Source organism: Musca autumnalis, unplaced genomic scaffold (assembly GCF_047663935.1).
Source record: "Musca autumnalis isolate F117 unplaced genomic scaffold, ASM4766393v1 scaffold_3, whole genome shotgun sequence".
In the NCBI taxonomy this organism is placed as follows: Eukaryota; Metazoa; Arthropoda; class Insecta; order Diptera; family Muscidae; genus Musca; species Musca autumnalis.
Window position 1 is genome coordinate 58,857,414 of NW_027411866.1, and position 17,406 is coordinate 58,874,819.

The 17,406-nt window shown below is 36.0% G+C and overlaps 1 protein-coding gene across 15 annotated transcripts in view; it reads right to left on the reverse strand.

Moving 5' to 3' along the window:
- Positions 1 to 17,406, reverse strand: part of Cngl (Cyclic nucleotide-gated ion channel-like) — a 139,601-nt gene that overhangs the window by 11,506 nt on the left and 110,689 nt on the right. For 9 of the 15 annotated variants that reach the window (XM_073978945.1, XM_073978942.1, XM_073978946.1 and 6 more), the window contains 2 exons: positions 1,781 to 1,987; positions 106 to 1,720 (listed from right to left, as the gene is read on the reverse strand). In XM_073978945.1, the coding sequence (XP_073835046.1) occupies positions 106 to 1,720; positions 1,781 to 1,987 (1,822 nt within the window). The remainder of the gene's footprint in view (positions 1 to 105; positions 1,721 to 1,780; positions 1,988 to 17,406) is intronic. The other 6 variants (XM_073978948.1, XM_073978947.1, XM_073978956.1 and 3 more) reach the window with 3 other exon arrangements.

The following is a 17,406-nucleotide window of genomic DNA, read 5'->3' on the forward strand; positions in this document are numbered from 1 at the left end:
TACATAGAAGCATTGGAGTTTGGGTTAGTAGTTAGGTCGAATGCAGGAACCAGGGTAGTAGTTACAGGGGAGTCCTGTGAAAATATTGCTGTAAAAATTATTTACCTGGCAACGATGGAACATGAGTCTGGCATGTGGTGTGATTTGTATCGGTGAGCGGGTAAAAATTTGTGGGATACATGGTTAGGGTGCTACTACTATTCATTTGAAATGTCTGGGAGACATTGGCTGAGGTACAGGTTGCAATTGATTCGGCGCGTATTAAATCGGGTGGTGACATCATCGAATCGTTGAAAAATGCATTTGTCGTGGTGGTCGGTGTCAATGTGTGACCAGATGGCAAAGGTTTTTCGGAGTGTGTGGAATCCTCTTGTAGACTGCCAGCATTGCTGGGAGGGCTAGAAAGAGTTGAATTGAATGTTACACTCTTGAACAGTTTACTGTGCCGCGCCACGTACCCTTCGACTGTGGGCTCCATGGAGAGACCTCTACTTTGCGAATTGGAGTCTGTCGACGCATCACAGCCTGTCCCAGCTAGTGATCTTCGGTGTTGTCGATCGTGGCTGATTTTCTTGAGAATGCTTTTCAGTTTTCTTCGCTCGAATGTTTCATTGGACTCTGGACTAAGAGGAGCGTAATCGTGTTGCACCGAATCCAAGTGATGATGTCGATGGTATAGTGAGGGTGGGGCACCCTTCGGTGTCTGCGATGCGGATGTATTGGTTGATGTTGTTGAGCTGGACTCACAAACTGATAAGAATTGTGAATTTATGCCTGCCGTATCGCTATGGCAACGGTACAGTGCTTCAGGTATGGGAACACAACTGGTTGTTTTGGAACTGTCTAAACTGAAGCTGCGAGTTTGCAGGGCACTCTCCAGTTCCGCCAATTTTTGACGTTCGTTCAGTATTTTCAGCCGTTTCACGAACGGCAATCCACTGTATTCAGGTGATAAGTCGAATACAGACTGATAAAGTTTCGAACTGCTTGCAGCAGTATCATTGTGACCGTTCCCTCGTCCATTGGCATTGCCTGAGTTGGTCTGTTTTGCCGTTTCGGATTTCTTTGACATTGCCTGCCCCAAGACTTCTTGACGATAGCCTCTTTTTCTTGCAGGTACGGGTGGAGGTTTTGATTCCTTCAACGGTCTTCCCTCTTTCGATATCTGTTGTGGTATGTTGCCATCGGAGAAGTTTTTCAATGGCGAAAATATGTCATCTGATGATGTATTTGATGTGGCTAAGCTGGTATAACTGGACGAAATCATTGTCGCCAACTTAAGCTTGGACCATGGTTTTATCGGAGTGTCTGAATCGGATAAAACTGAGGGTGTTGCAGTGGACGGTTTAACGATTTGACTTGAGATTGTGGATATTTGCTTGTGCGATGTATTGGATCCGATCGCACCAGCAGTCTCCTTTTCCCCGCATTTGAGAACCGCTAAAGATTTTGGAGGTTCCTTCTTTACACCACCATTTGATGCTGCAGTCGTTGCTGTTCTTTCATTTGTCTCCACGCCTGGGCTCGGCGATATTTTAACAGTGTCACCTTTTGAACTTCCTGTAGCCTCTTGCAGTTTTTGTATTCTTTGTCTAAAGGATACTTTCATCATGGGCTTGATTTGAGCCACAGCCAAAGAAGTTTGAGCCACATTGCTATGACTACTACTTGCAATCGATATGTTTTCTACTTGTTTGGTCATTTCAGGTACCGAAGTCATCTGCAAATTGAAGGAGATCATTAGACCAATGAGGAGTTAATAATGATAATACTAACTTACCGGTTGAGAGGAGTCTGTCCCCTGCGCAACAGGTGGATCGTTTTTAATCTTAAGTTGCTGCAAGCGTTGAATCAGAGGCAAACCTTCGTTAATCTCCCTCTCGGGCTCTTCCTGTATCGATTCCTGTGGTGATAACGTACAGGTTACATGTGAGTTAGGTGGAGATTTCTGTGGTGGTGTAGACTTAACAGCTCGCTCTTCGCGATCCTAGTGCAAGACACATAAAGACACATACAAAACTACTTTAGGAGCGGGGATTGACACTCAGTAACTCAGTTTAGCGGGTTGGCAGTGTATTTGTAAAACTAAATAAAAATAATGAAATTAGCGAAAAATAAGCAAATAATACTAAAAACAAGAAAATATCACATTCAAATTAAGCACGCCATACACAGAAAAACATCTGTAGGAACTTATTAAATATAACGAAATTTGTGTGTGTGTGTTTAAATGTGAAGATGACAAATTGTATTTCTTTTAAAAGTAAACGAATTTCTTAAATATCTCAGCTAACAACATTAATTAGTCCTGTCAAAATAGACCATGAAATAGCAAAAATCCCCACAAAGCCGAATTTTGGTATAAAGCTAGGGTTTGTTATTAAAGAAATAACCCAATCGATCCTACATGTGCAAAAGAATTTATTCGGGATCAATGGTAATATTTTAAGGGTTTTCGGAATTTTACTTCAAAACATATCATATCACATATAATTTTATTTCATTTCGGAGTCGAGCAATTTTGCTGGAGTCGGAGTCGGAGTCGAAAAAAATAACTCGACTCCGGGCAAAATTCTTTCCTACATTTATTAACACACGGTGTATTTTATTCTTATATGAACAATATTCGAACAAAAATGTTGTGTGTCCGTTTATACACATTATAAAAAAAAACTTTGAAAACATGTAAGCAAAAACTATATTATACTGAGTTAGAGGATGAGGAATATGATATTTACTATCATTGAAGCTCCACCATAATCAATTTCTATATCTATTTTGTCATGTCAGTATGTCTGTTGATTTTAAGATAGAGTTTCAAATTATATATTTTAAATTCGTCACAGAAATCTTATCAATCCGAATTGTTTTAATTCTTGTATAGGTCAAAGTTTTTATAGTTCCTTCAAGCTTACAATGTTCAATGTTTAAAGATTTTCTCACGGGAAAGGGTGCCAGTCGAACTTCACTTCGGTTTTATTGAGTTTTCATTTCAATGTGATAAGCTCAGGCTTTATATGCAAGTTTTGTAGTTGAGTATTATATTAGAACGAATGTTATCTAAAGGAATATATTATGAAAAAGCCAACATATAGGAAAAATTGTACATAAACTTGTACATCTAATATTAATTTGGTATTGAAAATTACCCTCGGAGTCTGGAGTCGTGAAAAAAATCGACTCCAGAGTCGGAGTCGAACTAAAATGGCTCAACTCCGAAACCCTGGTTTATGGACCTTTTTCAATATTTTAAATGGAATAAAATTTAGTATTGTCAATAGAAGGCAAAAGGTTATTGATTCTTGTAAAAGGAAATAATTTTTTGAGCAATTTTTTTCATTTCATAGTATTAAAAAAAATCAAACTGGTTTGTGGGTGACCTTTTTAATACTTAAAAAGAATAAAGGTTATTTTAGTCATTAGAAGGTAAAAGTTCATTCATTTTTGCTACTGGAAATCATTTTTGAGAAAAAAGGTAAGAAAGTCATAAGCCTAATACACAAATTCATGCGATCCGGCTAAAATAACCGGGGTAACCGGGTCTGTCCCCAAAAACTATTGTTCTGAAATTGGGATTCTGAAATTGATTTGAGCATACATACAAATGTATAAATACATTGTATTGACGGAAAATATCAATTATATTAAAAGAATTTAAAGTATTTTCAATATTCTATTAAAATCTGGAATTCTTACTTACTTACTTAGCTGGCCCATTACAGAACATTTGTTCCATAAGCCGAACTCAGAACAGATCTCCAGTTCTCTCTGTTTGTTGCTTCGCTTTTTGGAATACCGCGTCTTTCCATATCTTTTTCCACTTGTTCGCTCCATCGAATCCTTAGCCTGTCAGTTCTGTGTGTACCGCCATGTGCCCCGTATTTAAACGCCTTTTTAGCGGGTTCATTAGACGCTCATTCTTATGATATTGCCTAGCAAACGCAAGCGTTGCATCTCGATACGTTTATCTATACTGATGTCGTTGTATAGCAGATACAGCTCGTGGTTCATACGACATCGATATTCACCGTCAACGCAGATTGGTCCGAAGATCATTCGAAGAATTTTTCTCTCAAACACTCCAAGCAGAACCTTATCTGCTTGCGCAAGTACCCAGGTTTCGGAACCATACATTAGCACAGGTAGCATCAGTGTTTTGTAAAGCGTTGTTTTTGTTTGACGAGATGTGGCCTTGTTTTTAAACTGCTTACTTAGCCCAAAGTAGCATCTGTTGGCCAACACAATTCTTCTCTTTATTTCACAACTGATGTTGTTTGTTGTGTTTATAGAGGTGCCGAGGTAGACGAAGTCTTTTACTACCTCAAAATTATAGGAACCATTTTCCACTGTTGGTCCTAGGTCTATGGACGACGCATTGCGTCGACACCATCATCTTTGTCTTTTCGCCGTTTACTGCCAGATCCACTTTTGCTGATTCTCCTTCGACCTTCTTAATGGTATCAGTTACTTCCTTTACTGATCGTCCCATAATGTTAATGTCATCAGCATAATCAAGTAACATGTGGCTGTTGCAACATATTGTGCCATTTCTTTTAACATTTGCATCTCGTATAACCTTTTCCAGCTGGATGTTGAACAGGTCACACGAAACCTCTTTGGTACTAAATTGTTCGGAGAGGTTCTTTCCTATTTTAATGGAGGACCTAGGACCAGTTAAAGTTACCTTACATCGCCGAATGAGCTTTGCGGGGATACCAAATTCAGACATGTTTTGGAATACCTTTGGGCATAGGGGGCTGTAGAAGGCTGCCTTATAAACCACAAAAAGGTGGTAGGTGTCGATCTGCATCTCTTGGGTCTTCTCCAGGATTTGCCGCAGGGTAAATATCTGGTCAATGGTGGACTAAAGCCGCATTGGTATGGTCCAATTATTTTATTGACCATAGGCTTTAGTCGTTCGCATAATATCGCTGACACTAACTTATAGGCAATAGGGAGAAGACTTATGCCTGTATATTTAGAGCATACAGTCTTGTCTCCTTTCATGTGGACGGGACACAGAGTACTCATCTTCCAATCGTCGGGTACGCGTTCTTCCTGCCAGATGGTGCTAACTATCTGATGCATACACCTTATCAGCGTGTCGCCTCCGGCTCCTGCTGCCTTATTATTCTTGAGACGGTTTATTACTGTCTTTGCCTCATCTTAGCCAAGTGGTATACATTCAGTACCACCTTCTGGGATTGGATCTGTGGTATCTTCGTCGTCTTCGCTACTATTGGACACTAATAGTTTGGAAAAATGCTCTTTCCATATCCTGGGGCCTAATTCTCGCATTCCCTTATCGAGCGAGTTTTTGTTCGAAGAAAAATTACGAACGTTCGAAAATTTTGGATTCCCTTATACGATCGAAATTATTTAAAAAAGTTATCGATACATACGGTTATCGAACGGTGACGAACGGTGAAAACATATGGTAGACACAAAATATTACAAACAAACAAGTTGTTGTGCGGCAAGTTTCTCGTAAAATTAAATGAAAACTTGAAAATTGTATAAAATAGAATATAGAAAATTGTGAAAAAAACTCGCAAGATTCCACTCGAAAGTGTATTCGATAACGGATGCCGTAATCAAAATACTGAAAATATCGATCGAAATAACTCGATCACGTATACGAGAATTAGGCCCCTGAGCACACTATCTGTATCAGTTACCAAATTACCTTGCTGGTCTCTACAGGAGGATGTGCCTGTACCAAAGCCATCAGTTTGATGTTTTACTCTTCGGTAGAACTTTAGGACTTCATTCTGGCTCCTGCACATCTCTCTCCTTTTTTCCCGACACCTCTCTCGTGCGCTACTCATTGCTACTGATTGTAGAGTAGCCATATATGCCGCATTTTTCTCTTCGGTAGCAGCACGACACTCCTGGTCATACCACGGATTCCTCAGTGGAGGTCTCTGGTATCCAAGTATGGATTTTGCGACTGTTTGCCTGGAATGCACAATACTTTGCCATTGTGGTGATATGTTATCGGGACGAGGAGTGATTTGATTAAGCAATTGGGCCAGTTGAGTGGAATATATTATGGCTATCTGTTGTGATTGCAGCTAACCGATGTCTATCTTTCGTGTTGTGTCTATTCGTACTTTATTCACTACGTTTAATCTGGTACGTACCTTTGCTGCTACAAGGTAGTGGTCCGAGTCTATGTTTGCTCAACGGAACGATCGTACATACAACACGCCCGATGAATGTCTCCTATCTATCATAACGTGATCAATTTGATTTCTTGTTCTCTGATCCGGAGACAGCCAGGTGCCCTTATGAATGTCGAAATGCTTAAATATGGTGCTGCTAACTACCATGTTTTTTGCCACAGAAAAAAATTCTATTAGCCTCATTCCGTTGTGGAGACTAAATTTCCGACTGTTGGGCCAAAGATATTCCCCTTTCCAATTTTTGCATTAAAATCGCCTAGAATAATTTTATCGTCATGGGCAGGACAACGGTCATATGTTTCTTCTAAGCGCTCGAAGAATATATCTTTGTTCCGTTCGTCTTTGTCTTCGGTTGGAGCATGAGTGCAGATAAAGCTAATGTTGAAGAATTTTGCTTTTATCCGTATTGTAGCAAGTCTTCCGACTAAACTCATGCTTTGTGTCATGGCAGATATAACACAGTGCATCAACTTTAGGTCTTGTTGTGACGCCTTTCCCAATCCATCGCATTTCCTGTATGGCAGTAATGTCGGCCTTGTACTTTTGAAGTACATCTGCCAAAGCGTAAACTGCACCTTCTCTATAAAGAGTGCGAACATTCCAAGTGCAGATTCCCAGATCATGGTCCTTAAAACGTTTGCGGGGGTCGTCAACTTTAGAGATGTTTGTTTTTCTTTTCTTCCGTTTTTTCATAGTAGACTACTTTTTTCTAGGGGAGGTTTACTAACCCGACGCCCAAACCCAAGTTTTTAACGTTCTTATGGGTGAACGCGCAGCACATGTTAGCTCAATACTTTTAACGGGTGTTGAAGGTAGCTCCCCAGGTGCCACCACGGGGAGGACAGTGTCCACTTGAGATGAAAGAGGGATCAGATAGATAGATCCTCGGCTTTGTCAAAAAATCTGGGATTCACATATGGAAATTTCAAGAATTGACGTTTGAGAAATACGTACGATGTTTTTGATTCCACGGAAGTTTCAGTACTGGAATTCTGAAGCTCTTTTTTGGTTACATCTTTAGTCGCTAAGTCCTACCAATAGTAACAGAAGCGTCAACTATATTTTAAAAGTCGAATTAATGGTTTTGTTTTTTATTTCTATCGGTTTTTGTCGGTAACCCTATTGTTAAAGTAGAAAGATTTGTTAAACATTTGGCTTTTGGTTCTACAATTACACGGATAAGCTAATAATTAGTAATCATATTAATCATTTTCCAGAGAGTCCAGTTTCGTTTATTCTCCAGTTGCTGCACAAGCACTTACAATTCTATAATAATATTTTCTCAAGTTATGTTGGTTTGTTGGGTTGTCATTTATAATAGAAACAATTTGTGTTTTGAAATTTGTCATTTCAAAAGCAAAAGCTCTATTTATACCCTACACTACTATGTGGGGAGGGTATTATAAGTTGGTTTTGACCAAAAAGTTTGTAACGCATCGAAATAATGGTCGTAGACCCATACTTATATGTACCAAAATGAATGTCTCGACGAGCTGAGTCGATCTGGCTATGTGTGTCCGTCTGTCCATCTAAACCTTGTAATCACGCTACAGGTCGCAATTTTGATCGGATCGTCACGAAATTTTGGATGTTGATGGGGGTCCCGGAGGGGAAGAAGCCTATTGATTTTGGTGATGGTCGGATAATAATTAGGGGTCGGAAAGGGCAAAAAACTTAGGTGGATAAAAAGACAACGTTTTTTTCCAAAGCGAATATCTCAGCTTCTATATAGGGTATACCAAAAGCAAAACCTGACAATAAAAGCAGAAAATATCACCTTTCTAATGATGTATAGTAGGTGCTCGCAGGTGATCAAACAACGAAGATATCGCAATAGTAGCAAATAAAACCCAAATTTTAATTTTTGCGATGTTAATTATATTGACAAATATCACAGCTTTGGTTGAAAATTTTCCAAAAGCAAAGCCTGACTATGAAAGAAGAAGATCCCATCTTTACAATGATGCAAACTAGGTCGGCGTAGGTAACCAAATAACGGAGACATCGCAAAAGTCGATAATACATCCCATTTTTCTATTTTTTTTTTTTTTTTTTTTTTGGAAATCACGCTACAGGTCGCAATTTTGATCGGATCGTCACGAAAATTTGAGGGTAAATGGGGGTCTCACAGATGAAGAAGCCTATTGATTTTGATGATGGTCGGATAATAGTTAGGGGTCGGAATGGGCAAACACTTATTTGGAGAAAAGTCAACATTTTATTTCAAAGCCAATATCTCTGTTTCTTTAAGAGGAATATCAAAAGCAAGGAAAGTAGAAAATATCACCTTTACAACGATGTAAAGTAGGTTGTCGTAGCTGGTCAAACAACAGAGATATCGCAATAGTCGGTAATGCATCCCATTTTCCAATTTGTTTGTAATCACGCTACAGGTCGCAATTTTGATCGGATCGTCACGAATTTTTTTGGGAGTTGCTGAGGGTCCCACAGAGGAAGAATCCTATTGATTTTGTTGATAGTCGGATAATATTTAGGGGTCGGAATGGGGAAAAACTCATTTGGAGACAAATTCAAAGTTTTATTCTTTGTGAATATATTGGCTTCTAGTAGGGGTATTCCAACGACAAAGCCTGTCAATGGAAGAAGAACATATTACCTTTACATTGGTGTAAAGCAGGTTGGCGAAGGTGGTCAAACAAGGGAGATACCACAATAGTCGGTAATGCATCCAATTCTTCCATTTTTTGCAGTCAAGTTACAGGTCGTAATTTTGATGGGATGGTCACGAAATTTTGGTTGCTTATGGGGGTCCCAGAAAGAAAGACGCATATTATTTTTGGTGGTAGTCGGTTTATATTCCATAAAAGAAATGTTTACCAGTAAAAAGCTTATGCACAGGGGTAGTGGTGTAGGGTATAACATGGTCGGCCCCGTCCCGACTATAGCCTTTGCTCACATGTTTTCAATTGTATGGTGAGCAAATTGACACGCACACCGACAGCCTATGGTTTAGAACATTGGTGTAGAAGATTTTGTGGAGAAACCTTAACGCTTCAATATTTATTTTCTAGGTTAAAAAACCTGATTGTTGCATTTGTGTTTAGTAAATGTGAAGTTTTAGCAAAACAGGTCATACCAGGGTTCTATAGATTTCTCCAGACTTGCTTTACCTTTTTCTTTATACCCAAAAGGGATCATTTTGTCAGTCTAATATCTTCTAACAATTGTGATTTATTCTCAAAAGCAAAGTTGCAGCTCTTGTCTTTAAGAACAAAAACTGTTGACACATACAATCCATCAAACGTCATCTTCAAGGGCATAATCCTGAAGGTCAAATTTCTGTTATAATTTTTTCTCGGGTTTAAACGCGAAAGTGAAAGTGATATCTCGCACAGTGTCACGACCACGGCCAAACCATGTACATATTTCGGAATACAAATTTATTGATGGAAATTAATAGAAAACATTTCAATTTGAATGAATTTAAATAATGACATTGATATGCCAAGTACTTTTGTTAATGTGAAGGTGCTAATCCGAAAATTGTTGGAAATAAGTATTTTTGTCCTGATTTTACTAAAATTAATAAATTGTATTATGATCCAATATTCTAATATTTATAGTAATGGTCGTTCTAAAGGTAACTTTTACAGTTGTTTGGGATGTAATAAACTTGGATTTATTTTTGTTTGGAGGTAAATAATGATCATATGGTGTTCACACTTATTCAAGTCTGTAGTACTAGTACATTGGTTTTGTGAACCAAATTTTAAAATAAGTGGAATGGAAAAAATTTTCTATAAAAGTGCATATCGGTATTATTTGCGGTTGTGAAAAGTGAGTACTTCAAATGTATAACGAAGCCAGCTTTACATATTTGCATACGAACCTGTTATTTATCTTTTTCAGTGATAATTAAGGGGTTACCCCAATTTTTATACAAATGTTTTGGGGTGTCCACTAAGGCTCGAAAACTAATGGGCCGATTATCATATATTATTGTGGGCTTTTTAGGTACCCTATAATATTGTCTTTAAATGAGGAAATTTTAAATACATCCGTTTTGTTTAAAGTGTGAACTTTCAAAGCCAAAATTCCGATTTTTAATAAAAACAATTAGCCGTTTTTGACCTTACATCTCTTACTTAAAGAAAAAATTTTGATGTATTCAATAAGCCCAAAAATATATGAAGACTGAACACCAAATTTCAGTCATTACGGGTGGATAATGTGGCTAAAACCTTCAAAATAACGAAAATCGGGCGGAAACGTTCCATGGGGGCTATACCAAAATTTGGACCAATACTCACAATTCTCTGTATAAATATTTCGCAGCCCTCGCTAAATACCAAATATCAGGTTCTTTGGTTGGATAATGTGGCTAAAACCTTCAAAATACTGAAAATCGGGCGGTGTCGTTCTATATCAAAGCGTGGACATATGCTCATAATTTTTATCAGAAAACTTTTTTGTCCACTAGGAACCCTCAATGCAAAAATTTAGCCAATTTGATCGGTAAACTTAGGTAAAATCTGCAAAAATACCGATAATCAGGCGGTACCGTTCGTGGGGGTTATATCAAACGTTGACCTATACTTATATTTTCTATCAGAACATTTTGTTTGCGGGAACCCTCAATGCAAAAATTCAGCCAATTTGGTCGAGAGACTTAGGTAAAATCTTCAAAATATCGAAAATCGGCAGGTCCCGTTATATGGAAGCTATACTAAAACGTTGACCGACCTTTACAATTTTTTGACCTCGACATTGTCAGCCAACAATAAGTACTTGTACCAAAATTCCATCCACCTACGCAAACTCCTTCTATTTTTGGCCATCGTTTATATGTCGCACAGTGTAATGATCGAAACAATGATTTTTGGAAATGCGACAAGAACATGCTAACATTTCTTCATTTGTATTGTATAACACTGTGACACAAAATGGAACTCAAAGTCTGGGGGGTGGAAAATTTCTTTTGAATATGAAAGCCCTTGATGAGTAAACTATGAACCCAAAAGGAAATTTTCGCCATAGGTCAAGTTTCTGAGATATCGCGCGATGAAGTTTTTGATTTTTTCCTATAATACTTGGTAAAATAGCTCCATATCTCTGTTCGGCGTTGTTGTAGCTTCATTTTGAGGTGACATGTCTTCAGTCAAATCGACTGGCGAATCTTTTTGTAGAACATTTCATTCTTCTAACTGAATGCCTTTCATGTCCTTTATTTCTTGAACCGTTGTGAAAGTACCATAATATGCGATTTTGCAGCATACAAATATTCTACAAAAATGTTGCTCAGAAGATTTTAGGTACGGTTCTCTTTGACAACTAATCGATTTTTTTCCGTTTTCATTGTCCTTTTTGACATTTAATCGGTTTTGGTTCAGAAATAAACTATGGTTTGTTTTTCTGTATATTCGTCATTGGTTATTTATTGGTATGTAGACATAACAATTGGTTATTGCTTATGTAGACATATGGGGTGCTTCTGAAATATTTACCGCAAATAGCTCTTGTAATGATGAACACGTTAATAAAAAATTTTCTTGGAGGATAGATCCGGTTATCTCAATTTTTGAACCGGATATTCCGACATTAAAACCGATTGACAACTCTATAAGCTTTTGTATGGTATACATATATGTTTAATCGGTTACTTACAACCGGTTCAAAAATTGAGATAACCGGATCTATCTTCCAAGAAAATTTGTTATTAACGTGTTCATCATTACAAGAGCTATTTGCGGTAAATATTTCAGAAGCACCCCATATGTCTACATAAGCAATAACCAATTGTTATGTCTATATACCGGGACAAAATCGATTAGTTGTCAAGGAGAACCGTACCTAAAACCTTCTGAGCAAAACTTTTGTAGAATATTAAAATGCTAAAAAAATCTCATATTTTGGTACTTTCACTACGGTTCACGAAATAAAGGACGAAAAGGACATGAAAGGCGTAAGTTAGAAGAACGAATTGTTCCACAAAAAGATTCGCCAATCGATTTGACTGAAGACATGTCACCTCAAAATGAAACTACAACAAAGCCAAACAAAGAGATATGGAGCTATTTCCCATATTAATTTATTAGTGGGAAAAAATTGACGATGTTTACCAATGGGTAAGGCAGGGAAGACTATTTTTTTTTGATTTCTCACGAATAAATTAAATTTGTTTTAATAAAATAATTAAACAACGACTATGGGATTAAGTCTGATTAATTTAATTTATTTATTATTATTTTTTGTGAACAAAGTTTTGGTTGCACGGCGTATTTTGGTATTGGTGTAAGACACCAGAAAAAAGTTACCATTAATTGCTTTAGCATACCTATATTATTCTGACATGGGACATTTTTGGTCTGTTTCAGATCTACAAGAATCTACTAATTTTTGCTTCGATAACAATTTTTCCTTTATGATATCGAGAAAATAGTAAAAGTTTGTAGATTCTTGCAGTTCTGAAAATATCACCTATGTTGACTCCGAACGGCTTATCGACTTTTTTTGTGACACCTCTTACAGGGAAATACTGAGAAAATGAGTATAGCATTTGTTTGAATGTATAAGATTTTATTTAAGCTCAATATGTGCGAATATGTGCAACTAGCAACGTACCAAACAAAAAACAATTTGTTAATACAAGTTCAGAAGAGTTTCACAAAAACTGAATTCCAGAAAATATTTTTTAAGAATGCATTAAACATGTTTGTCGTGACAAATATTTCTCTAGTCTGCTTGAAAATTCCTTGTTATGCATAATAATTTCTAAATATGTATCTACGACAACAAAGCAATAACAAATCGTATTTTTTTGCAAAATAGGACTGTTCATTTGTGCGTTATAAGTACAAAAACTTTTCTATAATTAAGCGTGTTTGATAAGAAATCTTTTGAGTGCAGTGCATTTTCTATGGTGTGGTATAGTGGTTATATGCTAACACATATTATGACATTATATGCGACAATTTTATTTATTTATGTATTTTTTGGATGAATTTGCATGTTTTGATCAAAAATAGTTTCCTGTAGCAGGATTGATTGAACATTTGCCTATTAATGATTTATGTATGAACATTTTCACGCATAAACCTCTTTAAAATTATATCTTTGTGAAAAAAATCTATTTTTGTTTTCTTTTTTAAATCGTATAAACCAAAAATGAAAAAGTGTCAAAAATCATAGAACTGTATGGAACTTTGCACAGTGGATGCATTTCTTTAAGACAATGAGACAAAAATAGTAAACATTGGCCTATCATATTAAAACTTTGTGGACTGTGTATTTATCACTACAGAAGAATCATCACAAATTTTGAATATAATCGGACATGCTTAAGGTATCCTTTCGATGCTAAAACCATCCATATCCACATCAAAACGGCTATGCCGATAGATATAAAACCTCAGCCTGTGTGAATTGAAAAAAAACAAATCCCTAAAAAATTATGTATTTAGGGAGTTTTTGTGGCCCTCTTTCGATATATGAACTTAACCACAAAAATATGGATTTGGAGTAAAGCTCAAAAGGTTTCGGAGGAGGTACCTGAATGAATAGACAGATTTTAGAATTGGGTCTTATTTTGGGAGTGATTCCTTTCGTTAGACCAGTCATATCTGTTGGTCACCGTATAATTTAGAGTCATTATATCAGGAAGCATGGACTTGCCCACGCTGTAAACAGGGTCACAAGGAGTACCTTCGGTAAAATGTCCAAAGAATCCTTAAACAGATTTTAAACTGCACTTAAACTAAAATGTTGAAGTTTTGTGAGTGGGCCGATATGACCAATTGTCGAAATTAGACTAAGTTAGGACAACATATTACGAGATTTAAAGTTTGGTTGTTTCACTTAGGAGATATCGCGCGTACAATCTTAGCAAATATTTTAGTGGGAGGGTACCGATAAGTACCATCTTCGAACTGTATCTGAGATTCGGAGAAATATTACGATATGTAATCTTTATACCAAGGCCGATTCGAAAATTGTAGGGTTAGCTTTTTTTTACCGATGTTGAGACTTTTTCTAAGGGAGTATGGAGGACTTGCTCCAACTTCTTCATTTAGAGGTTAGGTCACAAAATTGGTTACTACACGTTCATCTGCAAACTTCCGCAGTTAGCTTATACATTTTTTAAATCTTAACACCTAAAGCTACAAAAAATGCTAATAAAACTATCTTCGCCATAATAGTGATGCTAGTTCAATTTTTATAGGAAGTTAGTCAAACACAAAAAATTACATACCCCTATTATAAGTCTTCTTTGGATTTATCGAACAGATTTATAGTGTTCCGGTTAACTTAAAGTTAAAAGTGATGATTGAATATTAAGGAGGAGCTTCTTGGCATTAACTTTCAATGTAAAAATTGTATTTTTAATACCTCCAAATTGGTTTATTTTTCATTTTCAAATCCATCAAATAGTTAAATAACACATGTAATAATGGCCCATAACATATTTTTTGCCTATTATTATTAATACACAAATATCACTATAGAGATAAAATGATATAGAAAATAGACTCATATCTTGAATATCATCTACCATTTTACAAATCGTTATATATATTTGATTTTACTTTTTTTTAATTTATTTGTAAATCACTTTTTTGTTCCGTTTACAACGTACTATTTTTAAGAAAGAACACATCTTTTTATTTTTCTCCCATCAGAAAATACCATTATAAATTGTCAAAACATTGTTAGTACCGTGAATTTGGATATGTTTATAACACTCATTGAAATGTTATACGCAGACATAATATTTTTTTCCTATAGACGCATCCACTGTGCGTTGGCATTTTTTATGATTTTCACAATTAAAGAAAATTTGTGAGGAACAGAAAAGCTTGTTCCATTTTTATACACTTTTTTACATGTATGCTGAATTGCTCTTTGGTTGCGTAATGATAGCTGCCTGTTGGGGTGTTTTTACAGAAACTATATTATGGGCGTTAATTTTTTGAATGTTTTGAACATTTTTCGAAATTGTACAGGTATAAAGTCATTCAAAAAGTCCATTCATAAGTAAAATATCGAAAAAATATTACTGGAAAGACAGCAGAATAGATACCTGCAATGTTAATCGTTTTTGTTTCCCATTAGTGCCCATAAAAACATAAACGTGTGATTTGAGGTTAAAATATGTTTCTTCACTTTCATTTGGTTTTTACTTAACAAAAAAAAAAAACAAAAATTAATGCTTTCACATGTGAGTTTAAATTTGTTTCTTGTCAATATTCCAATTAATTTCTGAACAGTTTTCGTACACTCTACTTAACAGAATGTTGTTATGATATCGTGTTAACAACAGAGGTCAACTCCATCTATCGATAATTTTCCACAATTGACTTTTCCCATCTTGTTTATTTACATCTTTGTAGTATAGATACATACGTGTTCATGGATACTTTTGTTGAGGAAAAAATATTTGAAATACAATATGTTAAGTATTATTTAGAGATTTGGAAATTAAATATTCATGTAGACCATATGCGATCACGGCTGAAACGGCGGTGCCAAAGTTTTTCCGCAATTTACACCCACACGACCCGAATGCAAAGAAAGAGCGTACAAATATGCAGGGTTTCGGAGTCGATGTATTTTTGGCTCGACTCCGACTCCGACTCCAGGCGGGTTTTTTTCACGACTCCGGCTCCGATTCCGACTCCGGGTCGACTCCGAGAGTGATTTCTTGTGATTTCCTATACCGCTAAAAATGAATAAAATGTGCACAAATTTTTAACTTTTTCCTATATTTTGCCCTATATAGGCTATATAGTTTTTCCTTACATATTCATTAGAAACACTGTGTGTAATTTTTTGAGTCATGTTTTATTAACCATATTCTGACTCCACAGTGTGATAGAACACAAAAAACGAGAAGACACGTGTCTCGCCGTTTTTCCCTATCTCATCAACTTTCGCGGTTATAGGCCTCCAAAGGTTTGAGGCTTTGATGTAAAAAGGGTCATTTAGTCAGGGCTATATCTTCTAAACCTTTAGGAAATTTGAATTTATCTCATAGGCAAAGTTGTAGCGCTTGTCTCAAAGAACAAAAATTGTGAACACATATAATCCATCAAACTTCATCTGCAAGGTCAAAATCGCTATGTTAAAATTTCATTTAAAATTTATTCTCAAGTTTTGCTATCAGCTATCAAATTTGAAGCAAACAACAAACTACAAACTACAAAAATGTACAAAAAATCTCAATAAACATCTTTCTAGAATATACGAACTCTGTAGAAGGGGATCTTAATGGTTAAAATAGCAAAACAATTGCGATTTTTATCCTCTTTTCTCGTCTTCTGCTCCATAGATACTAAACCGTTCAAAATTCAAGAAAACAATCAACCACAATATTGTAGCAAAGGCATCAATAAGCAACTTTCTGGAACATACGAAATGTCTATGAACGGTTCTCAATGGAAAAAATAGCAAAAATCTTTTGAAAATATCCAATTTTTATGTTTTTCCCCCGACTCTGGTCCAAAGATACGCAACCTCCCAAAAATTAAGGATACCGTCAACCACAAAAATGTTCCTAAGATTTCAATAAACAACTTTTTAGAACAAATGAAGATTCTGGGAACGATTCTTCAAGCTCAAAATTCGATTATTTTAGATCAAAAAATTCATTATGACATAACCCAGAAATTTCAGCTATGGGATCGTTTGGTGTTCTCAATTGGGGCTTTCATTCCGAAAAGGAATTTTTCCTTCCCCAGATCTTAACTTCCATTTTGTGTCACAGGGTATTCAGTAAGATTTCCCATAGATACCACAGTGTCTTTAATAGAAGACAAGGATGACTTCTCATAAAAAAACAAGATAAAAAAATAACAATAGACCTTTGTGAGATGATCAGTAAGACTTCTGACGAAAGAGGTTAAAGATCCAATCTTAATTCGATTGTCATAGAACTTTACTTTTTTATTTTTGCCTTATTAAGGCGAAGGTCATTTATAGTGATACTTCGAGTTGATCTGTATAGACCTACTTTTTCAATGTATCTCTTAGCTCTAAACAACTCAACTCGAAATAGAAATTTACTTTTGTTTGCAAAAATGTAAAGAATCAATTGGATCAACAAAATACACTTCATAGAAAATATCCTGTGAATTGTACTTTAACTTAGTATAATATACCGTTTGCATACATATTTTCTTATACCTTTCTTTTAAAATAAATAATGATTTAAAAATAATGTTCTTGTTCCAAATTTAATGTTATATTTCTATAACGTGGAAAAAAT